Source organism: Theropithecus gelada, chromosome 20, assembly GCF_003255815.1.
Source record: "Theropithecus gelada isolate Dixy chromosome 20, Tgel_1.0, whole genome shotgun sequence".
Taxonomy (NCBI): domain Eukaryota; kingdom Metazoa; phylum Chordata; class Mammalia; order Primates; family Cercopithecidae; genus Theropithecus; species Theropithecus gelada.
Genome location: NC_037688.1, coordinates 31921659 through 31947152, shown reverse-complemented (window position 1 = coordinate 31947152; position 25494 = coordinate 31921659). Strand labels below are relative to the sequence as shown.

The 25494-nt window shown below is 48.5% G+C and overlaps 1 protein-coding gene and 1 long non-coding RNA gene across 3 annotated transcripts in view; one reads left to right on the top strand and one right to left on the bottom strand.

Annotated features, from left to right (window-relative positions):
* PDPR (pyruvate dehydrogenase phosphatase regulatory subunit) overlaps nt 1–9654 on the top strand; it is a 46993-nt gene extending 37339 nt beyond the window's left edge. Inside the window, exons 17-19 of one of the 2 annotated variants that reach the window (XM_025371484.1) lie at nt 433–522; nt 5351–5533; nt 7836–9654. In XM_025371484.1, the coding sequence (XP_025227269.1) occupies nt 433–522; nt 5351–5533; nt 7836–8240 (678 nt within the window). In that variant the 3' untranslated portion in view covers nt 8241–9654. The remainder of the gene's footprint in view (nt 1–432; nt 523–5350; nt 5534–7835) is intronic. The other variant, XM_025371485.1, reaches the window with a different exon arrangement.
* On the bottom strand, nt 7691–25221 carry LOC112614770. The gene is made up of 3 exons (XR_003117131.1): nt 24910–25221; nt 10139–10223; nt 7691–7865 (listed from the first exon to the last, which is right to left on the bottom strand). It is a non-coding gene; the product is annotated as an uncharacterized LOC112614770 (long non-coding RNA).
* Between the last annotated feature and the right edge of the window lie 273 nt (nt 25222–25494).

The following is a 25494-nucleotide window of genomic DNA, read 5'->3' as shown; positions in this document are numbered from 1 at the left end:
AGCAGATGAATCATGTCTGTGGGCATCCGGCATCATCTTTTGTATGGCAGGTGGCCAGGGTTTGTCTGTTGAGTCCCCCAGAGAAGACACTCGCCTTGTCCTCATTGTGCCTGCAACCCCTGACTAACACAAGGACCTGGCAAAGAGGAATATTTTGTGCTTGTCAAAGACTTCCCTCCACTCTCCACCATCAGCTTGGCTAAAACTCCTGAGATGGTAACAGTAGCAAGTAGAGGTGTCACAGAGGCAGTGCTCCATTCTCAGTGCCTCAGGACCTGGAAATTCACCGCTTTCAGGATGAAATTCTTGCCTTGGCGTCTGTTTCACTCAACAGTAAGCAGAGGGTGCAGCACTAATGAAAGGTTTCCCCAGGCGTCCCGCCTTAACAAGCAATGTGAGTGCCCAGGCTGACTGCTATCTTTGTCCCTGCAGGAGATGAGCGTGGGCTATGCAAATGGGATCCGGGTGATGAGCATGACGCACACAGGAGAGCCAGGATTCATGCTGTACATCCCCATAGAGGTGAGAGGGCACCCTTCCCTTCTTCCCACAACCACTGTGGGGTGCCGGCACTCCCGGCATTCACCAGCACTGGCAGGTTTGGAGAGCTGTATCTGATTGGGCCTTGGGAACTGAGGTAGGCTGCATTGAAGAGATTTGACCATTTTTAACTAAGTTATGTAAGTTTTTTTGAATAGGTAATACATTTAAAAAGTCTTTGGCGCCGTCTGATCAGTTCTCACCAACTGTCACCAATAATATTAGTATTTAATATGGCACTTGAGATTTGTATGCATATTGCAAGCAAATTTATAATTAATTTTTTTTTTTTGAGACACAGTCTCACTCTGTTGCCCAGGGTGGAGTGCAATGGCATGACCATGGCTCACTGCAGCCTCGACCTCCTGGGCTCAAGCCACCCTCCCACCTCAGCCTCCCGAGTAGCTGGGACTGTAGGCATGTGTCACCATACCTGGCTAATTTTTGTAATTTTTTGTAGAGACGGATTTTGCCATGTCACTCAGGCTGGTCTCAAACTCCTGACCTCAGGTGATACACCCACCTTGTCCTCCCAAAGTGCTGGGATTATAGGTGTGAGCCACCATACCCAGCCAAGCCCCCTTTTTAAAAACAGAAATGGAAGCATACTGCTATTCGTCATCCTGTTTTTTTTTTTTTTTTCACTTCACAATTTTTTTTTTAAATTTGAGACAGAGTCTCACTCTGTCACCTAGGCTGGAGTATAGCGGCATAATTTCAGTTCACTGCAACCTTTGCCTCCCAGGTTCGAGTGATTCTCCCACCTCAGCCTCCCAGGTAGTTGAGATTACAGGTGCACACCACCATGCCTGGCTGAATTTTGCATTTTTAGTAGAGACGGGGCTTCACCATGTTGCCCAGGCTTATCTCCAATTCCTGACCTCAAGTGGTCCACACACCTTGGCCTCCCAAAGTGCTGGGATTACAGGAGTGAGCCACTGCACCCAGCGTCACTTCACAATTTGTCTTAGAGCTCTTTCTTTGTTAGTACCTAAAGAAAAAGAGCTTCCTTGTTCTTTTTTTCTTTATTTTTTAACAGTGGCATAGCATTCCATTCATTCATTCATTCATTCCATTCATTCTAATTCATTCCGATACTAATAGACATTTATGATATTTCTAGTCTTTTGCTGTTATAAAAAGGTCTGCAGGCTGAGTTCAGTCTAATCATATGCAAATAGTAATAGTTTCTTCTTTTTCCACAATCTTTTCTTTCTTTTTTTTTTTTTTGAGATGAAGTCTCACTCTTATGCCCCAGGCTGGAGTGCAGTGGCGCAATCTAGGCTCACCGCAACCTCCGCCTCCCGGGTTCAAGCGATTCTCCTGCCTCAGCCTCCCGAGTAGCTGGGATTACAGGGCGTGCCACCACACCCAACTAATTTTTGTATTTTTAGTAGAGACGGGTTTTCACCATGTTGGCCAGGCTGGTCTTGAACTCCTAACCTTAGGTGATCCGCCCACCTCGGTCTCCCAAAGTGCTGGGATTACAGGCATGAGCTGCCACACCCGGCCCACAGTCTTTCTTCCTATAATTTCCTTCCTTTGTCCTATTGTGACAGGTAGCAATGATTGTAGGCATGCTTGTTTTCTTCTTGATGTTAGTCATATTACTTTTAGTGATAGGTTTTCTCTTAAATTTTTTTTTTGTTTTTTGTTTTTTGTTTTTTTTGAGACGGAGTCTCGCTCTGTCACCCAGGCTGGAGTGCAGTGGCCGGATCTCAGCTCAGTGCAAGCTCCGCCTCCCGGGTTCACGCCATTCTCCTGCCTCAGCCTCCCGAGTAGCTGGTTCTACAGGCGCCCACCACCTCGCCCGGCTATTTTTTTGTATTTTTTTAGTAGAGACGGGGTTTCACCGTGTTAGCCAGGATGGTCTCGATCTCCTGACCTCATGATCCACCCGTTTCGGCCTCCCAAAGTGCTGGGATTACAGGCTTGAGCCACCGCACCCGGCCTAAATTTTTTTTTTTTTTTTGTGAGATAGGGCATTGCTCTGTCACCCAGACTGGCTTATTGCAGCTTGACCTCCCAGGCTGAAGTGATCCTCCTGCCTCAGCCTCCTGAATAGCTGGGACTACAGGCATGTACCAACATCCCCAGCTAATTTTTTAATTTTATTTTTGTAGAGGCAGGGTCTTGCTATGTTGCCTAGGCTGGTCTCAGATTCCTGGACTCTAGTGATCCTGTCGCCTCAGCCTCCCAAAGTGTTGAGATTACACGTGTGAGCCACTGCCTCAACCTTATTTACTACTATTTTTTAGTGCAGTGGCATGATCATAGCTGACTGCAGCCTTGAACCTCTGGGCTCAAGCAGTCCTCCCACCTCAGCTTCCTGAGTAGGTAGGACCACAGGTGCCCAGCTATTTTTTTTTTTAAATTTATTGTTCAGACAGAGTCTCCCATTGTCGCCCAGGCTGGAGTGCAGTGGCACTATCTCGGCTCACTGCAAGCTCTGCCTCCCAGGTTCAAACGATTCTCCTGCCTCAGCCTCCTGAGTAGCTGGGACTACAGGCGCACGCCACCACACCAGGCTAATTTTTTGTATTTTTAGTAGAGACAGGGTTTCACCGTGTTGGCCAGGATGGTCTCGATCTCCTGACCTCGTGATCTGCCTGCCTTGGCCTCCCAAAGTGCTAGGATTACAGGCGTGAGCCACCGCGCCCGGCCTATTTTTTATTTTTTTATAGCAATGAGAGTCTGCATATGTTGCCCAGGCTGGACTCTAACTCTAGCCTCAAATGATCCTCTCATCTCAGCCTCCCAAAGTGTTGGGATTACCGGCATGAGCCACTGTGTCCAGCCCTCTTTTAACTATTTGAGCCACTGTGCCCGACCCTTTTTAAATTATTAAAGCACAGATATATCAGTGCGTGAAATTTCATCTGCTTTTCCACACTCAGAAGTATTATAACAATATGAAGATGAAGAGATTGTTCAAGACTTGGGAAGAGTTTAAACAGATGCAGCTGCCATGGTTGGCCTGTGCAGACATGTTGATTCTGAAGTGCCACCCAGTGGTTCAGGTGTTGTCACCTAGATGCTTGTGGTCACACCTCATCAGGAAGGGGAGACTCTGTGGCTCTAGCAGCTTCATCCTTGCTTGGAGGCCTTGGTTTCAGCTTTCTGATTTCCCTGAGCTGTTGCCTTTCTTATGATTTTTCATGAGTCAAAGAGATTGTTTGTGCCACGCTTGTGTTCTCTATAAGCTGGCTTTTGTCCAGGAAGCTTATGTTTGTCTCTTTGAGAAGAGGTCTTCCAAAACATGGGGGCAGATTCTCGTTTTGTTCACACTAAATCTCTGATATTTTGTGAGAAGAATGAGTGAATGGTGGAGACCCACTCTTCTCTTTGATTTTGCCATTAGTCATGTAGTTGGATCTGGCCCAACGCTTGTCACCTGGTTACCTTTTTCTTCCTTGGCCATCCTCTTGGCTAAAGAACCGGGGATTGAGCTTGAGGTGGGAGAGCACCACGCTCCCCAGAGACGCCAGCTCTGTCTTCTCATTCTGCCGCGTTCTGTGGGTCTCCTGCACCCACCTTGGCTGATTCAGGTGTTTCCCTTATACACATACCACAGGCGAGTGTTGCATGCAATAGCTTGGATTCCTTTTTTCCACATTTAAAGTTGTCTTCCCGGCACAGTGGTTCATGCTTGTAATCCCAGCACTTTGGGAAGCAAAGGTGGGCGAATCACGTGAGGTCAGGAGTGCTAGAGCAGCCTGGTCAACATGGCGAAACCTCGTCTCTACTAAAAATACAAAAATTAGCCGGGTGTGGTGGCGTGCGCCTATAATCTCAGCTACTCAGGAGGCTGAGGCAGGAGAATCACTTGAACCCGGGAGGTGGAAGTTGCATTGAGCCAAGATAGCGCCACTTCACTCCAGCCTGGGCGGAAGAGCAAAACTCTGTCTCAAAAATAAAATTAAAAAAAAAAAAAAAATGAAATGAAATAAAATGAAGTAAAATAATTGATCGTAGTGGTCTGTTTGGTAGATGCCTGTTCAGCTACAGTGGTGCAGTTTATAGAAACATACTGCGCTAGGATAAAGAACTGCAGTATTACTGAAGCTGGTTCTTTGCTGTGTCTTGCTTTAGATTTCATTTTATAGTTTTTAAAGCAAACAGTGTAGTCTCATTTTTGTTGGACTTTATACTTAACAGTGTATGTTCAGACAGGGATTGAATATTTGCCTTCCGTTTGGAAAACCTTCTGTTCCCTGATCTGATAATGTACATGTTTCTGAAACCAAGAAAAGAGCAGCTTGAGAGCCTGAATGCTATGGGATATGAGCAGGCGAGCCCTGCCTTCCTGGCTCCCCCACCGTCATCCGATGTGTGCACACGTCTCAAGTTACGTGTGAGAGCTGGGCCTCACAGCTTGGGCCAGCACATGAGGGCATGACAGTGGTTGGGAAACTGGAGCAAAAGAACAAAGCCAGAATCAGATGAAGACCCTGGAGCATTAGTGGACTGTTTTAGAAATGATGATGAGACTGGCCATTTACCAAATGGTAAGAGTGCTTCTACAAATTATTATGTAAAAATTGCTCTGTGCTAGAATTACCACACGAGACATTTTAGAGAGGTAAAAAGACATGGATCCTGCTCTCATGGAGCTTAAGTCTTGGCTGGGGTGACCCCAGCTCATCACCCCTGGGCTATGCCCTGAGTGTGTCAAGGATGAGACATCCTGGGAGTTTTATACGCCTCCTCTCTTGTCCATGTTAATAGTGTGAGCATCAGCTCTTCCAGACATGCTTCATGCTTAATTCTGAAGGTCTACTGCTTACTAACTTTCCATCTCTTCCTATAGTACGCCCTGCATGTGTACAATGAAGTGATGAGTGTTGGCCAGAAATATGGAATCCGGAATGCTGGGTATTATGCTCTTCGCAGTCTCCGAATTGAGAAGTTTTTTGCCTTCTGGGGTCAGGATATAAATAACCTCACCACGCCCCTGGAATGTGGACGAGAGTCTCGGGTGAAATTAGAAAAGGTACTGTGTTTATCCAGACTCCACTTTCACTCAGCTTCCTGAGTAGTGAATCCGCACTAGACTAGGAAGAAGAACTGATATGACAGGAAAAAGGAAAAAGATTGAGGCCTTGATGTTAGCATCAGGTAAATGAGAACGAAAACTTTATAGGGTAAAATATCTTCAAATGAAAACATAATAATGGTGGCTCATGCCTGAATCCCAGAACTTTGGGAGGCTGAGGCAGGCGGATCACCTGAGGTCAGGAGTTCGAGACCAGCCTGGCCAACATGGTGAAATCCATCTCTACTAAAAATACAAAAAGTAGGCTGGGTGCAGTGGCTCATGCCTGTAATCCCAACACTTTGGGAAGCTGAGGCGGGCAGGTGGATCATAAGGTCAGGAGATTGAGATCATCCTGGCTAACATGGCGAAACCCCGTCTCTACTAAAAATACAAAAAATTAGCTGGGCGTGGTGGCGGGTGCCTGTAGTCCCAAGTTACTTGGAGGCTGAGGCAGGAGAATGGCATGAACCTGGGAGGCAAAAACAAAACAAAACAAAAAATACAAAAAATAGCCAGCGTGGTGTTCGGCACCTGTAGTTCCAGCTACTCGGGAGGCTGAGGCAGGAGAATCACCTGAACCTAGCAGGTGGAGGTTGCAGTGAGCCAAGATTGCACCACTGCACTCCAGCCTGGGTGATAAAGCAAGACTCCATCTCAAAAAAAAAGAAATAATAATAAATAGACAACACTTGGTCAGGTGCAGTGGCTCACAACTGTAATCGTAGCACTTTGGGGAGGCCAAGGCAGGAGGATCACTTGAGCTCAGCCTGGGCAATACAGCAAGACCTCGTCTCTGTATTAAAATTAAAAAACAACAAACAAAAAAACCCACTTATTTCTAGTACTTTCTGGGAGGCTATTCCGAGTTAATTATGGTGATGCATTAATATGCCACGAATATTTGTACAAACTAGTCATCTTTTGGTCAGCTGCCTAATATTTGTGGGCTTTTTCTTTTGTTTTTGATTTTGAGGTGGGGTCTCTTTCTGTCACCCAGGTTGGAGTGCAGGGGCGCAGTGTTGGCTCACTGCAATGCCCTCTCATGTTTAGGTGATTCTCCCACTTCAGCCTCCCAAGTAGCTGGGACCATAGACGTGTCACCACACCCAGCTAATTTTTTGTATTTTGGTAAAGACAGCTTTGCCACATTGGCCAAGGTGGTCTTGAACTCCTGAGCTCAGGTGATCCGCCCTCCTTGGCCTCCCAAAGTGCTGGGATTACAGATGTGAGACACCACACCCGGCCTAATTTTTTTGGTTTTTTTGTTTTGGGCAGATCACCTGAGGTCACGAGTTCGAGACCAGCCTGGCCAACATGGTGAAACCCCATCTCTAGTAAAAATATAAAAATTAGCTGGGCGTGGTGGTAGGCACCTGTAATCCCAGCTACTCGGGAGGCTGAGACGTGAGAATTGCCTGAACCTGGGAGGAAGAGGGTCCAGTGAGCTGAGATCATGCCACTACACTCCTACCTGAGTGACAAAGCAAGGCTCCATCTCCAAAAAAAAAAAAAAGTAACTCATTTTGGGAAATATAAAAAAGGAAACTAAAATCACCCACATTTTGTCTATTTAAAGATAATCACTATTTTTTTTTCTTCTTTTCTTGAGATGGAGCTTCATTCTTGTTGCCCAGGCTGGAGTGCAATGGCACGATTTTGGCTCACTGCAACCTCTGCCTCCTGGCTTCAAGTGATTGTCCTGCCTCAGCCTCCCAAGTAGCTGGGATTTCAGGCATGTGCCACCACGCCCAGCTAATTTTGTATTTTTTTTTTTTTCAGTAGAGATGCGGTTTCTCCAAGTTGGTCAGGCTGGTCTTGAACTCCCGACCTCAGGAGATCCGCCCACCTCAGCCTCCCAAAGTGCTGGGGTTACAGGCGTGAGCCAACGCAACTGGCCGATATGAAAAACATTCTTCTAAAGTACTGTACTGATAGGGTATTTTATTAAGTGAGTGAGTTTTTTTCCTAAATGTTTTTGTTCTATCTGGTCTTGTGACTTTATGTTTATAAAATAGGCAACAAAATGTGTACCTCTTTTGTTACAAAAATTACCAAGGGGTCTTTTATATTTCACATGCAGTTTTTCACATGGTGGAAATCACACCATTTCCCAAAAGCTGGCATGGTTGTGGTTGGAGGCGGCTGTGCCCCTCTCTGTGTCATTGCTGTGACACCAGGGGACCCTTCCCACGGTGCTGCTTTCTGTGCCCAGGGTCTTAGTGTCGCTGGATGACTTGGCAGTTCCTTTCTTTCTTAGGGCATGGATTTCATTGGTCGTGATGCCCTCCTGCTGCAGAAGCAGAATGGAGTGTATAAACGCCTCACCATGTTCATCCTGGACGACCATGACACAGACCTAGACCTTTGGCCTTGGTGGGGAGAGCCCATTTACCGGAATGGGCAGTACGTTGGCAAGACCACCAGCAGTGCCTACAGCTACAGCCTCGAGCGCCACGTTTGCCTGGGCTTTGTGCACAATTTTTCCGAGGACACGGGGGAAGAGCAGGTGGTGACAGCGGATTTCATCAACCGGGGAGAGTATGAGATTGACATCGCGGGATACCGCTTCCAGGCCAAGGCCAAGCTCTACCCCGTCGCCTCCCTCTTCACCCAGAAGCGCCGAAAGGATGACATGGAGCTGAGTGACTTACATGGGAAGTGATGCCAGGGCAGCCTCACCTTCTCCCCATCATCTTTTCCTGGAGCGGGCGTCACCTTGGAGCTTTTCTTCCTTCTGCCTCCGTTCCTCTTATGGAGCTTTTGCCTCCCGTCTTTCATCTCCTTGATATAATTTTGAACTTGACCTACTTTAAAAATTTTTGCTCTGCAGCCTTCCTTGTCCTTCCACCTCCTCCTCCTAATATTCACTCTGGACTCTTTTTCCCTTCCCACCCCCACTCAGCTTTCATGGTGGCAGGAGGTGTGTCTGACAGGCAGGACAGAAACAAGCTCCACTGTGGACATGAGTGACGGTGACAGCTGCTTTCAAATTCTGCATCTCAAAGCAGAGCAAGCTGGGGTGGTGCAGGCCTCGGGGCACGAGTCCCTCTCCCTTGGGTTCCATTTTCTTGGAGCAGCCTATTAATTCTGCTGGGGTTGCTGTGTGTCGGATGCAGCCCTGAGGGGCAGCTCGTTCTCCTGTTCCGCTGTGCTGTGGGCTGGCACTCGATACCTCTGGCAAGAGGATGATCATCTACCTCACTGATGAGAGGCATCGCACAGACGTTCTCTGGTCTGTAGTGGAGATAAGCAGTTAACCGGGCACCACCCTCATCCTCCCTGCAGAAGCTGTTAGCAGACCTTTGGGCCAGGGCAGCCTCCCTATAATTTTCTTCATCTCTTGCTGGTCTCTATAATAAGGTTGCTTTTTCTTTCTTAGTTGAGTAAGCAAGTAAGCCACAGTGGTTGAAAGGGAAAAACCATGTTGCCTTGTGTGTTGCTTTTCCTAGTCAAAAGGGTCTGACCTCAGAATGTCCCCGCCGCAGTGACGCTGAGTGGTCTGCTGTGGAAACGATGCTGCTTTTCTCTCAGCTGTCCAAAGTTCAGCCGTCCTTCCCTCCTCTTCTCCCAGTGTGCCTGACTTTGTCAGGTCAGCCTCACCTGTCCCCTTCACAGTTGGCCCATAAAGTCATGTTTCTCTCCTTTTAGAACAGGGAGGGAAAGGGATCAGGTGTGTTGTCCTGGGCCCTTCAACCTTGTGGGCCGTGCTGAGTTCCAGAGAGCTGCCAGAATCCTGGGTTTGACTCTCCAGCACAGAGCAGAGCTCCGCAGAGGTGACCCACATTAGTCCACTGAGAGTTCTGGGTCCAAGGGTTGTACGTTGCATAAGGCTAGAGACTGCTTTTCCTCCTTTCACCCCAGGCTCTTTGTTTCCCTCCACCCACTCTTCCATATCCTCTGGAAGACGACGTGCGTGCCCAGGAGTGCCGTGCACTTTCAGGCAGTGTCTCTTTTCCCAAGGTGAAACTTAGATATCAGCAGTCCAGCCTCAACACTTCATTTTCCCCTTGCATATCAACTGCCCTAATCTGACTTTTTTTAAGTGCAAACAAACTGCTATAAAACATTTTGGTTAGCTAAACTCTAACCTTTGGTGTATTGGTATCTTGGAAGCATTAGCTCTGTTAGGTCTATAAGTGTATTAAGGGAGATCCTTCGATTTCATTAGAGCAGCTTAAAATGCTCAGGTGTCTGCCTTCTCTGGTGTTTCTTTGGGATCTCTGTTTACCCACTTAGGCTGGCTCCTTCTAGACATTTCTTGCCATTTCCCCAACTAGACCACTCCTAGTGATTACTGACTTTAGTGTCCACCTTTTTGGACAGTTCTAGTTGGCTTATTAAAGGAGCATATGATGAGAATTCTGTTTGGGGGTCTAGTTGTCTTAGAGCAGGTGTGTACTTAACTAGCCGAGAGATGCTGCCTCTAGGCAGAGAGGAGGAGAGGAGGAAAGGTGTTGCCGGCTGGAGGGTGGACCAGTGAACAGCAGCTGTGAGTGCCTTGGGAGAGGAGGAACAGGCCCTTGGGCATATGCAGGCGTTACCAGCAGGGAGCAGACTTACCTCCGAAGATGGAGACGGCTGACTGGGAGCTGCAGGCCTCCCCTGCTCTTCCAGACACGTAGCATTTGCACCCCTCCAAAGCCATCTTTGTAAAGGAAAATGTATTTGTAATTGAATCTAGAATTTAGTTACACGTAGACAAAACTCTTCAAACTTAACTTTGGCAATACATTTGTGCTTTAACTGTTACATAGCAGTATCACCACTTACCAGGATCCAAATCGAAAGAATAAAAGCTGTCTCCGTAGTTTAAAATTGAATAGTGCCATCATCACAGTATATTAGTCAAATAGAAGCTTCATCAGAAGTGTATCCCACATAGAGTTTTAAGACTTGGATTCTCGGCTGGGCACGGTGGCTCACGCTTGTAATCCCAGCGCTTTGGGAGGCCGAGGCGGGCGGATCACGAGGTCAGGAGATCAAGACCACGGTGAAACCCCGTCTCTTACTAAAAATACAAAAAATTAGCCGGGCGCCGTGGCGGGCGCCTGTAGTCCCCGCTACTCAGGAGGCTGAGGCAGGAGAATGGTGTGAACCCGGGAGGCGGAGCTTGCAATGAGCCGAGGTCGAGATCGCGCCACTGCACTCCAGCCTGGGCTACAGAGCAAGACTCTGTCTCAAAAAAAAAAAAAAAAGACTTGGATTCTCTTCTGCCCTTGTTAATCTCCAACTAATTACCAGAGATTGACATGTTTTTAATTAGCTGTCCTTTCTAAGAAGTCAGGAAATCTGATGCTGTGTCCAAAATTATACACTGTTTGTTGAACTAGAACCCTGGCCTCCTGTTAAATGATGTCCGTTTCCCCCTCTGAGCAACAGAGTGCTTGTCTTGCTAGGAGAGGAGTATGGAGGGGTGAGCACTCAGGCTGTCAGTTGAAACACCTTGTCCGTGAATAGGGTCATACTCCTAAGACCGACGGGATGTTGATCTTCTAGGACATCACTTGTTTATTGAGTGCCCCAAACATACAGATTTGTAGCACTTTAGAGTTCATCCTTGAAGTCTCTCCTGGTTCATTAAAATATAGGCTGTGTGAGTCTGGTGGCTTTCTGTAATTGGTCTAATGTGAGCTCTTCGAACAGACAGATCTGACAGTGAATGACTCCCCTGCTTCTGACATAATTGCTTTGCCTCTGTCTAGTGTCCAAGCCTCTTAGCTGGTCAAGAGGAGAGGGCAGCATAACTTCCTGACCATCGGTGTCAGACGTCGGAGCATTCTGGACTCCTGAGAGGCAGTGGCCTCTTGAGTGAACAGAGGGGGCCAGTAGATGCCCCAGATGCAGAGCCGTGGCTGCAAATCCAGCAGGAATAAGGAGGGACAACCACAGCGTCCTCATCTGTGTGTCATTTCCAAGGGTTTGCCTTGTGTCTCAGCTCATTCCGGGGAGCCTGTTTGTCTTCTCTCCCTAGAGATTTGAAGGATTCTGGACTCTTGTACTTGGCTGTACTTGTATGTGACTGTACTTGGCTTTATGGAGTTGGGTGCTTTTTTCTCTCTGCAATTACCTGTCATAGCATTTTGTGCTCACCATGGAGGATGGTCTCTGCCTTCTCTTGTCGGTGTATGCCATCCGAACCTAGGAACACAACGTGTATTGGCATAAACAGATGGAGACCCAGGGTTGAGGGTTGCCAGTTTTCCGTGGGCCTTCCCCTCCCTTGAAATGCCCTTAGTTACCTCCCCTTCATTGTCAGACCACGTGTGACTTCTTTTCTTAGCACTGCCAGGGTCATTGACTTCCATCTAAGCTTGCATCAGGAAGATGTTCCTTCTGTGATCGTTGGTACTGAAGCCAGAAAATCTCTCATTCAGGAACTCTGAGGAGCAAAAAGGGACAAACACTAACTGCTAAGCTGGGCCATTTGATCTCTTTTCACCTTGCATTGCTGTCACAGCACCTCAAATGAGGGCAGGACAGGCTCCAGCAGAGAGAACTGCACAATGACCACTGTATTTTTCACACTCTTCCAGGGATCCCTGTCCCCCCACATTCAAGAGATCTCATTCAGGCCAGAGACACAGAGACCACATTGCCCAGTGATTAAACCCCGGTTTCACTCTGGCCCCAGGAGTAGAGGCTGGCCACTTCTGTTTGGTTCTCACTGGGAGGCACACTGGCCCTGGATCATCTCCTCATGCATAGCCGGAGTTCTACCTGTTTGCTTGCTTTCCTGGACTGCTGTTTCCAAGAAAGTAACTAAAGTGTATGAAAAGTAAACCTCCAGCTTCCACAGTATATTACCTGTCTTTGCATGTATTTGAAATTTAGCGTCCTCCCTCGCCACCGTCTTGGTGGCAGTAGTGGTGCAAGAATGATGGCAGCTTTCCAAGAGCGTTGAGTGCTTCGCTGAAGACAGGAAGCACTCAACCTGTAGCCTTCATTTCTGGCTCTGCTTCTCCTCTGGTGTAGGGACACATTTCCTGGCATTTGGCTGAGTCTACACCACTTTTTGAGAACCTGAAATAGAAGGGAATCTTCTGTGACCCGCAGTTTCCATATTGGCCCTAGAATACTGGCCTGGTGGAGGAATTTGCGTTGGCTTGTTTTCAGGGGTTAGCTACAAGGGTCAGTTTTATGTCTCTCTTGCTTCGGCAGTGTGATCAATCAGGATCTTCTTTAACATCTAAGATAGGGGCTTGGTTGGCCGGGTGTGTTCGCTCACTCCTGTAATCCCAGCACTTTGGGAGGCCCAGCAAGGTGGGAGAATCGCTTGAACCCAGGAGGCAGAGATTGCAGTGAGCCAAGATTGCACCACTGCACTCCAGCCTGGGTAACAGAGTGAGACTCTGTCTCAAAAAAAAAAAAAAAAAAAATCTAAGTTAGAGGTTTGGTCAACAGTGGTTAATAATAAATAAGAACCTCCTGCCATTCTAATTTTCCTGCTGCACCCCATCCCCCAAACACCCATCACAAACATTGATATAAGCAGTATTAGCACAGTATAAAGAATGTTCACAGGCCGGGCGCGGTGGCTCAAGCCTGTAATCCCAGCACTTTGGGAGGCCGAGACGGGCGGATCACTAGGTCAGAAGATCGAGACCATCCTGGCTAACAGGGTGAAACCCCGTCTCTACTAAAAAATACAAAAAGCTAGCCGGGCGATGTGGCGGGCGCCTGTAGTCCCAGCTACTCAGGAGGCTGAGGCAGGAGAATGGCGTAAACCCGGGAGGCGGAGCTTGCAGTGAGCTGAGATCCGGCCACTGCACTCCAGCCCGGGGACAGAGCGAGACTCCGTCTCAAAAAAAAAAAAAAAAAAAAAAAAAAAAAAAAAAAGAATGTTCACCTTGCACATGTCATTTCAGGCACATGGATTCAGGAGAAGCACAGTTGAGTGGAAGAAATGGTAGATGTGTGAGGCTTGCCCCAGGCCCTGTGTACACACAGTAAGTGGTGCCCATGGGTCTCCGTCAGCACCTCCTCCCTGCCACCATTTCGGGCCAACACTTCAAGGTGCTGAGTTGTAAGGCTCCCCCATTGTCAATACCGGGCTCGTCTTTGCAGCCCTGATCACTACCAGTACACTCTTTTTCAAGATAACTGAGTATTTTTGTATGCCTTTGCCTCCCCTTTGTCCATAAAACATCAAGAGTTGTTTGTGATTCTTGACTTCTCCGAGCAGAGTGTCTGCATCTCTTGGAGAGTTACACATTTCTTCATGGGCCATTTTTCTCATTCTTAGATGCACCTGTTTTTATCCTTTCAAACCATCTTCTGCCTTCTTGTTTTCCTGTCAAAGACAGAAATTACAGGAGATAGGGAGGATTTTTTAGCATCTCTTTCAAAAGATCTATGTCAGAATTTCCTTTGCACACCAAGAACTGGAGCTTAGAGCCCTGCTATTCTCTAAGCCAGGTTCTAGTGCCTTACACTCCAGAATGTCAGATGGTGGGTGCAGATTGGAAGAAAGAGAAAAGTTCATCTCAGCGTGTGGGTTCCCATCCGCCCCACATAGCCTCTCCTTCCTCAGAACAATGGGCGTGGGCTAGAAAGCTCTTTCAGTGAAGGGTTTTCTAGCAGCTCAGTTAACACTTTACTCTCTGGTCAACACTTGGGATGTATAAAAATGCCATTGTAATTACTGTAGAGTCCTGTGACTCATCGTTTGTGTTTGTCAATGTGCAGTTCAGCTTAGCTCTTCTCTGTTCCTGTGTAGTTACAATGTGGCCCTGAAGACATCCGAGGCACTTCAGTAAGTGGGATCTTTTCTAGAGATCCTTGGTGACTTTGGGTGCACAGGGTGACCGAGCATTTCTGCCCCTGTGAATGTGGCACTAACACTGTGCACTGTCTCCACCAAGCAAGGTTTCCACTGAGTTTCTTCTGACGTTACTAGGTTTGTAAATGAATAAACAGACATTTTAACTACTCTTGCACGGCTGCTTGTGAAATATTCTTCATCTGTAGCGACTTAAACGTGCTTGCTACCAGAAAGCATAAACAGTGTGCAGAGGAGTGTGTGTGCCTCCCTGTGTTACCACAGTGTAAGGAAAGATTTGTGAATGGGGGTAGGGAAGATGCAGGTGTTTATCTTACCCTCCCTGCAACGCTGGAGTGACTGGGGGGGAAAGCTTCCCGACTCCTCCTGAAGTTCCAACCAGCCATCTGCCTACAGCTGACCTCATAGGAGGAACTTGCCACCTGACGTTCCACGCGGGCACATGTGCGCTCAGGTTTGTGTGGAAAGCAAGAGGGGTCGTGTTCTCACACTGTGGAAACGACACTGAGAGAAACAGCCAGTGTTCGCTTTCTACACCAGCTTCCATCTACACGTTAGTCGCTGGACTTGACCTGTTCAACTAATTTTTTTTTTTTTTTTTTTAAACGGAGTCTTGCTTTGTTGCCCAGGCTGGAGTGCAGTGGTGTGATCTCGGCTCACTGCAACCTCCACTCCCAGGTTCAAGTGATTCTCCTGCCTCAGCCTCCAGAGTAGCTGGGATTACAGGCACACGCCACCATGCCCAGCTAATTTTTGTATTTTTGTAGAGACGGGGTGTCGCCATGTTGGCCAGGCTGGTCTCCAACTCCTGACCTCAAGTGATCCACCTGCCTTGGCCTCCCAAAGTGCTGGGATTACAGGCGTGAGCCACTGCGCCCGGCCCCTCCTGCCTTTCAAAAGCTCAGCCCAAGACCACCATCATCCCACAGTGGAGTCTTTGCTTCCCCAAGAGCATGGCCTCCTTTGGGGTCCTCACACACCCGTTTCTGGTGTGTCTTTATTTGGTTCTCTGCCCTGCTGGTTCTATAAGTCTCGAATTCTCTGAGAAGGACTCGAATTCTCCCAAACTCCAACACCTCACGTTGTGTTTGGTGTTTAACAGATAATTAAATGAATGGGCAAAAAGTGGAGGGCAAAATCATTAAAATGTCTTTTAAGATTTAAGGATTTTAGGCCGAGCGCCATGTCACCAGGCTGGAGTGCAATGGCACGATCTTGGCTCACTGCAACCTCTGACTCCCTGGTTCAAGGGATTCTCCCGCCTCAGCCTCCCAAGTAGCTGGGATTACAGGTACACGCCACCACGCCCAGCTAATTTTTTGTATTTTTAGTAGACATGGGGTTTCACCATGTTGGCCAGGATGGTCTCGATCTCCTGACCTCATGATCTGCCCACCTCAGCCTCCCAAAGTGCTGGGATTACAGGCGTGAGCTACCGCGCCTGACCTGAAATTTTTTACATGATTGTAACTTTACAACAGGAGGATGTTGTTGTTCGCTGGCCAGTAGGTGGCGCTGTGGCACGTGATTTGAGCCTCCTGGCTTCACACAGCTGTTTGCATGAGAGCCCAGTGCCGGGACCATTAGCACCCCAGTCAGGCTATGCATCTCCCTCCCAAGGGTGCTCACCCAGTGTGGCCTCCATGGCACAGGGGGACTGAGATGAGGCTCCTTTAGTACACCCTCCCTTGAGAAGAGCAATGTGTGCTTACCCTCCAGTGGCTTGTTCTCATGAAATACTCCACAGTTAGGGACCTTAAGATGCTTAGGTCTGAGGTGTCACCTGACTGAAGCCCCTCAGAATCCCAGACTGTTGTGGTGGGTCAAGGGTATGGGGCTTTGGGTTTACTGGCCTGGGCCTGAATGCCAGCATTGCCTCTTCCTTGGTGTATGACCGTGGGTGGTTGCCTTTCCTAGGCCTCTGTTTACTTGTTTTAAAATGGACAGTGATGCCTACTTTATAGGGTTGTTATGAAACTCAACTAATGAATATAAAATACTTGACCCAGACTGGTATGGTGGTTCACGCCTGTAATCCCAACACTTTGGGAAGCCAAGGCAGGAGAATCACTTGAGCCCAGGAGTTCAAGACCAGCCTGGGCAACTTAGGGAGACCCAGTCTCTACCAAAAATCAAAAAATTAGCCAGGGCCGGGCGCGGTGGCTCAAGCCTGTAATCCCAGCACTTTGGGAGGCCGAGACGGGCGGATCACGAGGTCAGGAGATCGAGACCACCCTGGTGAACACGGTGAAACCCCGTCTCTACTAAAAAATACAAAAAAACTAGCCGGGCGAGGTGGCGGGCGCCTGTAGTCCCAGCTACTCCGGAGGCTGAGGCAGGAGAATGGCGGGAACCCGGGAGGCGGAGCTTGCAGTGAGCTGAGATCCGGCCACAGCACTCCAGCCTGGGTGACAGAGCAAGACTCCGTCTCAAAAAAAAAAAAAAAAAAAAAAAATTAGCCAGGTAGAGTGGTGCGTGCCTGTAGTCCCAGTTACCCAGGAGGCTGAGGTGAAAGGATCGCTTCAGCCCAGAAGCTCAAGACTGCAATGAGCCATGATCGTGCCACCACACTCCAGCCTGGGCGACAGATCAAGGCCCTGTCTCAAAAAATAAATTAGGCCGGGTGCAGAGGCTCACGCCTGTAATCCCAGCACTTTGGGAGGCCGAGGCGGGAGGATCACGAGGTCAGAAGATCGAGACCACCCTGGCTAACACGGTGAAACCCCGTCTCTACTAAAAATACAAAAAATTAGCCAGGTGTGCTGGCGGGCGCCAGTAGTCCCAGCTACTCGGGAGGCTGTGGCAGGAGAATGGCGTGAACCCGGGAGGCAGAGCTTGCAGTGAGCCGAGATTGCGTCTCTGCACTCCAGTCTGGGTGACAGAGCGAGACTCCGTCCCCCCTCCCAAAAAAAAAACAAAAAAAAAAACAAAAATTAATAGGCCGGGCGCGGTGGCTCACACCTGTATCCCAGCACTTTGGGAGGTTGAGGCAGAGGAATTGCTTGAGCCCAGGAGTTCAAGACCAGCCCGAGCAACTTAGGGAGACCCCATCTTTACCAAAAATCAAAAAATTAGCCAGGTAGAGTGGTGTGTGTCTGTAGTCCCAATTACCCAGGAGGCTGAGGTGAAGGGATTGCTTCAGCCCAGAAGTTCAAGACTGCAGTGAGGGCCGGGCGCGGTGGCTCAAGCCTGTAATCCCAGCACTTTGGGAGGCCGAGACGGGCGGATCACGAGGTCAGGAGATCAAGACCATCCTGGCTAACACGGTGAAACTCCGTCTCTACTAAAAATACAAAAAACTAGCCGGGCGAGGTGGCGGGCGCCTGTAGTCCCAGCTACTCGGGAGGCTGAGGCAGGAGAATGGCGTAAACCCAGGAGGCAGAGCTTGCAGTGAGCTGAGATCTGGCCACTGCACTCCAGCCTGGGCGACAGAGTGAGACTCCACCTCAAAAAAAAAAAAAAAAAAAAAAAGACTGCAGTGAGCCGTGATCGTGCCACCGCACTCCAGCCTGGATGACAGATCAAGGCCCTGTCTCAAAAAATATAATACTTGACCCATTGCAAGATCTTTCCATGCACGACAGCTGTTCTTCTATTACTCTTCCAGGATGAATTGCACGGCCTGCTCCCTTGGGTTTCCAGGTCGCGGGAGATGAGCAAAACTGAATGACCTCAGTAGGCCAAGAGCAAAGGACGTGGGTCCAGACCTGGTGGCCAGTTGCTTGTGATGGGAGCTGGGCTGGAGTCCCCAAGTGCCACTAGTACTGATATCTTTTAACTATGTTCATTGTGACTTGTTTATTTATAAAAGTAACCACTGCGCCTTGGTGTGGACTGAACTCTGAACTCCAGATGCATGCGGTGAGTTAACCATGGTCTGGGGAGCTCTGTTTCCATGCCCAGGACATGCATCTGTGAGCATCATATGTGAGCAGATATAGCCATGCCTCTGGTGATTTGAACGCCTGCGCTTTCCAGCTGCTTCAGGGCCCTGAACATCGATGGATGTTTGTACTTCATTCCCTCCTCAGCCCAGCTGGTCCCACTCCGCGACTGTGCTCTAGGCATTTCATCTTAACTGGGTGACATACTTGAATACAGCAATTATGAGAACAGCAACCTCAGAAGAACATCTGGCATCCAGACCTCGCCAGCCTATTTACACAAGGTACCAACTTCTGTAAGCCTTGAAAAGCTAAGTCATCCAGGCTGGGTGCAGTGGCACACTCCTGTAATCCCAGCATTTTTTGGAAGGCCGAGGCAGGCAGATCACTTGAGGTCAGGAGTTCAAGACCAGTCTGGCCAACATGGCGAAACCCCATCTGTACTAAAAATACAAAAATTAGCCGGGTGTGGTAGTGCATGTCTATAATCCCAGCTACTTGAGAGGCTGAAGCAGGAGAATCGCTTGAACCCGGGAGGCGGAGGTTGCAGTGAGGCGCACTACTGCACTCCAGCCTGGGCAACAGATCCCTTAGTATAGATACAGGGAGCTTGGGTGGTCTCATCACAGCAGAACCTCAGCTCTTGGCATGTTCTTTCCTTTGCTACCAGCTTTTGAAACTGAAGTGTAGCAGAGTCATGAACCAGACTCTGAAACATGAACCAGAGAAACATTTTAAGAAGTAGCGGCTGACCAGGAGTTGGAGGTTGCAGTGAACTATGGTTGCACCTGTGAATAGCCACTGCACTCCACCATGGGCAACATAGTGAGACCCCTATCTTAAAAAAAAAAAAAAAAAAAAAAAAAAAAAGGCCAGGCACGGTGGCTCAAGCCTGTAATCCCAGCACTTTGGGAGGCCAAGGCAGGTGGATCACAGGGTCAGGAGATCAGGACCATCCTGGCTAACACAGTGAAACCCCATCTCTACTAAAAATACAAAAAATTAGCCAGGCGTGATGGCAGGCGCCTGTAGTCCCAGCCACTTGGGAGGCTGAGGCAAGAGAATGGTGTGAACCCGGGAGGTGGAGCTTGCAGTGAGCCGAGATGGCACCACTGCACTCCAGCCTGGGCAACAGAGCGAGACTCCGTTTCAAAAACAAGAAAAAAGAAAAAAAAGAAAATGGCCAGGCTCAGTGGCTTACAACTGTAATATCAGTGCTTTGGGAGGCCAAGGCAGGAGGATCACTTGAGCCCAGGAATTTTAGACCAGCCTAGACAACATGGCAAGACCCTGTCTCTACCAAAAATACAAAAAATTAGCTGAGCATGCCGTTGCATGCCCATAGTCCCAACTACCCGGGAGGCTGAGGTGGGAGGATCACCTGAACCCCAGAGCTTTTTTTTTTTTTCCAGACAGGGTCTCACTCTGTCACCCAGGCTGAGTGAGACCCTGTCTGGGAAAAAAAAAAAAAAGCAGCTGGGTATGGTGGCACGTGCCTGTAGTCCTACCTGCTCAGGAGGCTGAGGCATGAGGATGGCTTGAGCCCAGGAGTTCGAGGTTACTCTGAGCAATGATGGTGCCACTGCACTCCAGCCTGGGTGACAAAGCAAGACCCTCAAATAAAACAAAATAATTGGCCATAAATATAAGAGTTTTTTTGTATATTGTTCATTCTGTTCCCTTGATCTATATGTCTATCCTTTTTCCATATCTTATAGATGTGATTACTAGAAGTTTCATAGCAAGTTTTGAAATCAGGTAGTATACATTCTCCAATTTTATTCTTTTTCAGATGTGTTTTGGTTATTCTAATTCCTTTGCGTTTCCATGCAAATTTTAAGATCCAATTTTAAGATTCAATTTTAAGATCCAATTTGAGATGGATCTTGCTATATTGCCCAGGCTGGTCTCAAACTCCTGGGCTCAAGGGATCCTCCTGCCTCAGCCTCCCAAATAGCTGGGATTACAGGCACATGCTACCACACCTGGCCTCTCAACTGCTTTAAAATAAACACAACAACGAAAATCTTTTGGAAGTTTGATGGGCATTGCATTGAATTAATAGACAAATTTGGGGAGAATTACCATTCATCTATACCATGAAATCTGTCTCTACTAAAAATACAAGAATTGGCCAGGTGTGGTGACTCATGCCTAATAATCTCAGCACTTTGGGAGGCCAAGGTGTGCGGCTCACTTGAGGTCAGGAGTTCAAGACCTGCCTGGCCAACATGGTGAGACCCTGCCTCTACTAAAAATATAAAAATTAGCCGGGTGTGGTGGCAGGCGCCTGTGAGCCAAGCTACTTGGGAGGCTGAGGCAGGATAATCACTTAAACCCGGGAGGTGGAGGTTGCAGTAGGAAGAGATCACGCCACTGCACTCCAGCCTGGATGACAGAGCAAGACTCAGTCTCAAAAAACAACAAAACAATATTGAGTCTTCTATTCCATGAATGTGAAATGTCTATGCATTTTTTTAGATCTTTAGTTTCTCTCAGCAATGTTTTACAGTTTTATATGTATGGATTTTTTTTTTTTTTTTTTTTTTTTTTGAGAATGAGTCTCATTCTATCGCCTAGTCTGCAGTGCAGTGGTGCAATCTCGGCTCACTGTAACCTCCACCTCCCAGGTTCAAGCAATTCTCCTGCCTCAGCCTCCTGAGTAGCTGGGATTACAGTTGCCCTCCACCACGCCTGGCTAATTTTTTGTATTTTTAGTAGAGATGAGGTTTCACCATGTTGACCAGGATGGTCTTGAACTCCTGACCTCAAGCAATCCATCCACCTCGGTCTCCCAAAGTGCTGGGATTACAGATGTCACCCACTGTGCCTGGCCGTGTGTGGAACTGTTTTCTCAATTTCATTTTTGGATTGTTTATTGCCAGTTTATAGAAATGCAGTGAATTTTGGTGTGTTAATTTTGTATTGTGAGACCTTTATTCTAGTAGGGTTTTTTTTTTTTAAACATTCCTTCGGATTTTCTACAGTAGAATTACATCATCTGCAAATGAAGATAGTTTTACTTCTTTCTTTTCAGTATGGATGCCTTTAATGTCTTTTTGTTAATTAATGCACACATTGCACATTCAGTAGTACAATGTTTAGTGGAACCGGTGAGGAAAGACATCCTTGCCTTGTTTTGATCTTAGGGAGGAAAGTCTTTGGTCTCACTGTTAAGTGTGATATTAGCTGTACGTTTTCATAAGGGCTGTGTTCATTTGCTAGGGCTGTCATACAAGGTACCACATGCTGGGTGGCTTAAAAAACAGAATGTATTTTCTCAGGAGGCATAAAGGCCAAGATCAAGGTGCGGGGGGGTTTGTTTCCTCTGAGGATCTCTCTCCTTGGCTTGTCTGCAGCTGCCTTCTCCCTGTGTCTTCACGGGACCTTCCCTCTGTGTGTCTCTTCTTATAACGGGACCAGTCAGGTTGGATCAGGACCCACCCCAATGACCTCATTTAACTTTAATTACCTCTTTAAAGACCCTATCTCTAAATACAGTGACACGGAGGTAATGGAGTTAGAACTTCAACATACTAATTTGGGGCTGGGTGTGGTGGCTCACGCCTGTAATCCCAGCAGATAGCTTGAACTTTGAGACCAGCCTGGGCAACATGGTGAAGCCCATCTCTACTAAAAATATAAAAATTACCTGGGTCTTGGGAGGCCGAGACGAGAGGATCACGAGGTCACGAGATCGAGACCATCCTGGCTAACACGGTGAAACCCCGTCTCTACTAAAAATACAAAAAATTAGTCGGGTGCAGTGGCGGGCGCCTGTAGTCCCAGCTACTCGGGAGGCTGAGGCAGGAGAATGGTGTGAACCCGGGAGGCGGAGCTTGCAGTGAGCCGAGATGGCGCCACTGCACTCCAGCCTGGGTGACAGAGCTAGACTCCGTCTCAAAAAAAAAAAAAAAAATTACCTGGGTCTGGTGGCGCACACCCACAGTCTAGCTACTCAGGAGGCTGAGGTAGGAAGATGGCTTGAGCCTGGGATGTGGAGGTCAAACCCCAGAAGCAGAGGTCACAGTAAACCAATATTGTGCCACTGCACTCCCTCTTCTTCTTTTCTTGGGCAACAAAACCAGACTTCATCTCGAGAAAAATTAAAAAATTAAATAGACATGAATTTTTTTTTTTTTTTAGAGTCTCATTCTGTTGCCCAAGCTGGAGTGCAGTGGTGTGATCTCAGTTCACTGCAACCTCTGTCTCCTGGGCTTAAGTGATTCTCATACCTCAGCCTCCCAAGTAGCTGGGGTTACAGGTGTGTGCCACCATACCCAGCTAATTTTTGTATTTTTAGTAGAGACAGGATTTTGCCATGTTGGCCAGGCTGGTCTCAAACTCCTGACCTCAGGTGATCTGCCCACCTCGGCCTCCCAAAGTGCTGGTACTACTGTCGTGAGCCACTGCACCTGGCCTAATTTTTTTTTTTTTTTTCTTGAGACAGAATCTTGGTCTGTTACCCAGGCTGGTGTGTAGTGGCATGATCACAGTTCACTGCAGCCTTGACCTCCCCGGCTCAGGCTATCCTCCCACCTCAGCCTCCCAGGTAGGTGGGACTATGGACACATGCTACCACGCCCAGCTAATTTTTTGTATTTTTTTTAGAGTCAGGGTTTCACCATGCTGCCCAGGCTGGTCTCAAACTCCTGAGCTCAAGCAGTCCACCCACCTTGGCCTCCCAAAGTGCTGGGATTATAGGTGTGAGCTACTATGCCTGGCCTGGACATATAATTTTTAGAAGAAAATGTGGCCACAACTCTCCTAGAGTTGAATGGTTTTTTGTTTTGTTTTGTTTCGTGTTTTTTGTTTGTTTGTTTGTTTTGTTTTTGGAGACCATCAACAAGATTTCAAGGCTTTAAAGAAAGGAGCTGCTTCAGGAAGAGACAAAATGACTTGACCACTATAACCTTCAAGTGCAGACTGGGAGAAGAGGTATCAACTGTACATGAGCTGGAGAGGGGCGGGATAGATAGAGACACAGGTGATAAAGAAAATATAGGAAAATGTGAATCCTACAGTCTGGGTGGCAGATGTAAACCCTGTAATAGCCTCACCTGGGGAAAGTTGCCTTGCAAGAATGAGGCTGCCCATTCTCCAGACCCACCCCGGCCACCAAGCAGGCTGCAGTAAAAAGTCTGGGCCCAGGAGGAAGTACCTTGGAAACCAAGTTGTGATGCCCTGGTTAGGGGCCCAGCAGAGGGGTCATCCTAGCTCTACACCATTGGATACTGAGTTTCAGGAGTGGGAGTGCCATCCTCAGGGTCACACAGCGTGTCGGTTCCAGCCTAGGCCTTCCAGTGTCTCATTAATCTTTTATCCACTCAGCTTCTCTTCTGGCTCATGAACCTTGCTCTCCTGGGACTCTTTTTTTTTTTTTGAGGGGTTGGGGGTGGGACAGAGTCTCGCTCTGTCGCCCAGGATGGAGTACAGTGGTGCCATATTGATTCACTGCAACCTCCGCCTCCCAGATTCGAGCAATTCTCCTGCCTCAGCCTCCTGAGTAGCTGGGACTACAGCTAAACCACCCTGTCCGGCTAATTTTTGTATTTTTACTAGAGACAGGGTTTCACCGTGTTGGCCAGGCTGGTCTCGAGATCCTGACCTCAAGTGATCTGCTTGCCTTGGCCTCCCAAAGTTCTGGGATTACAGGCATGAGCCACCGTGCCCGGCCTGGGACTCTTCTTGCAGTAAGCCAGGGCCATGGAGCCCTTCAAAAGTTGCTCCCCCCAATCCCCAAAATATATTTTTCTCCCACCTGTCCCAAGTGCCTGGCATCATACCATATGGGTCAACTGGCCATGTTTGCCATGGAAGCCCAAGAGGAGGAAGTGGGTCTTTTATTACCCGGCACAGCAGAGCTGTGGAAAGTGCACTGAGAAAGGTCAGGATGTGAACTAAAGCATTGGGAATGGGAAGGCAGAGACCTTGGATTAGCTGGGATGCTCCATGCCCTCGCTGAGTGACCTTGGATAAGCCCCTTAGACACACTGAGCCCATTTCCTTATCTCCACGACGGGCGTCCCACCTGCTACTGCACCGGGTTCTTGTGGCAATAATTGAACTCACACATGCAAACAGGCTTTAGTTCAATCATTGATCTCACACATGCAAACAGGCTTTGTGAGCTCGATAAACACAGGTGGCATGGCCAGGTGTGGTGGCTCATGCCTGTAACCCCAGCACTTTGGGAGGCCAAGGTGGGAAGATCGCTTGAGCCCAGGAGTTGGAGACCAGCCTGGACAACACGACGAAATCCTGTCTCTACCAAAAAAATTAAAAAATAAGCCAGGCATGGTGGCACACACCTGGTCCCAGCTACTTGGGAGGCTGAGGTGGGAGGATCACTTGGGCCCAAGAGGTCAAGGCTGCAGTGAGCTGAGATTATAACACTCCAACCTGAGTGACTGAGTGAGACTGTCTAAAAAATAAAAATACACCAAAAAACAGGTAACTATTAAGCATTGCTAGGACCCGCATGCGGTGACCCTGAGGGTGCTGGGTTTCTGTTTGAGGGAGAAGAAACTCCTGAGCCCCTAGGTATTGTGGGGGACACGCAGTTCCAGACTGCCTGCACGTCCTGTATGCCTGGCCTCGTCTGCATCCCTGGCACCCATGACGATAGCCGCATTCCACTGGTGTTTCCCCAGGAAAGCCAACCCTACCTGTATCTCAGCGGAGCTTCCATAGAGTTGGAACCCTGCTCCGAGAAGGTGCGGGCTCGGGCCAGGGATCACACAAACTCCAGAAGGAGGACGTAGTTGGTTTGCAAGGCTGTGACCTGGTTGAATAAACCTTTGATCTGCCCCGAGAGGAATGTGGGCATTAGGCTGCGGCCCACAGGACAGCCCTGTATTTTCTGAGAAACGTGGCCCACGGTGCAGATCTGCTCCAGCTCACTCTGGTGGGATCATGCCAACCACGGCTGGGCCACGGAACATCATGGCAAGGTGCTGCCCTCCTGCTTCGCCGCCTGTCTAGAAGCAGACTTGATCTGAGCAGGACTGGAGTCAGCCAAGGGCATCACGTGCTCTGGTCCCCGCCTGCCTTGACTCCTCCTGCCTCACTCCCCCATGGCCCATAGTCATGTGGGTGAAGGTAGTGGGCACCGGGGCTGGGCCCAGCCCCCGACACTGCCCAGACAGACTTTCCTAAGGCACCCTTTTCCTAGCGCAGGTGCGGCCTCAGCCCACCCCTCTTCAGGCCCACAGATCGCACCTCTCTGGTGTGCGGTTACCTCTTGCCTATGT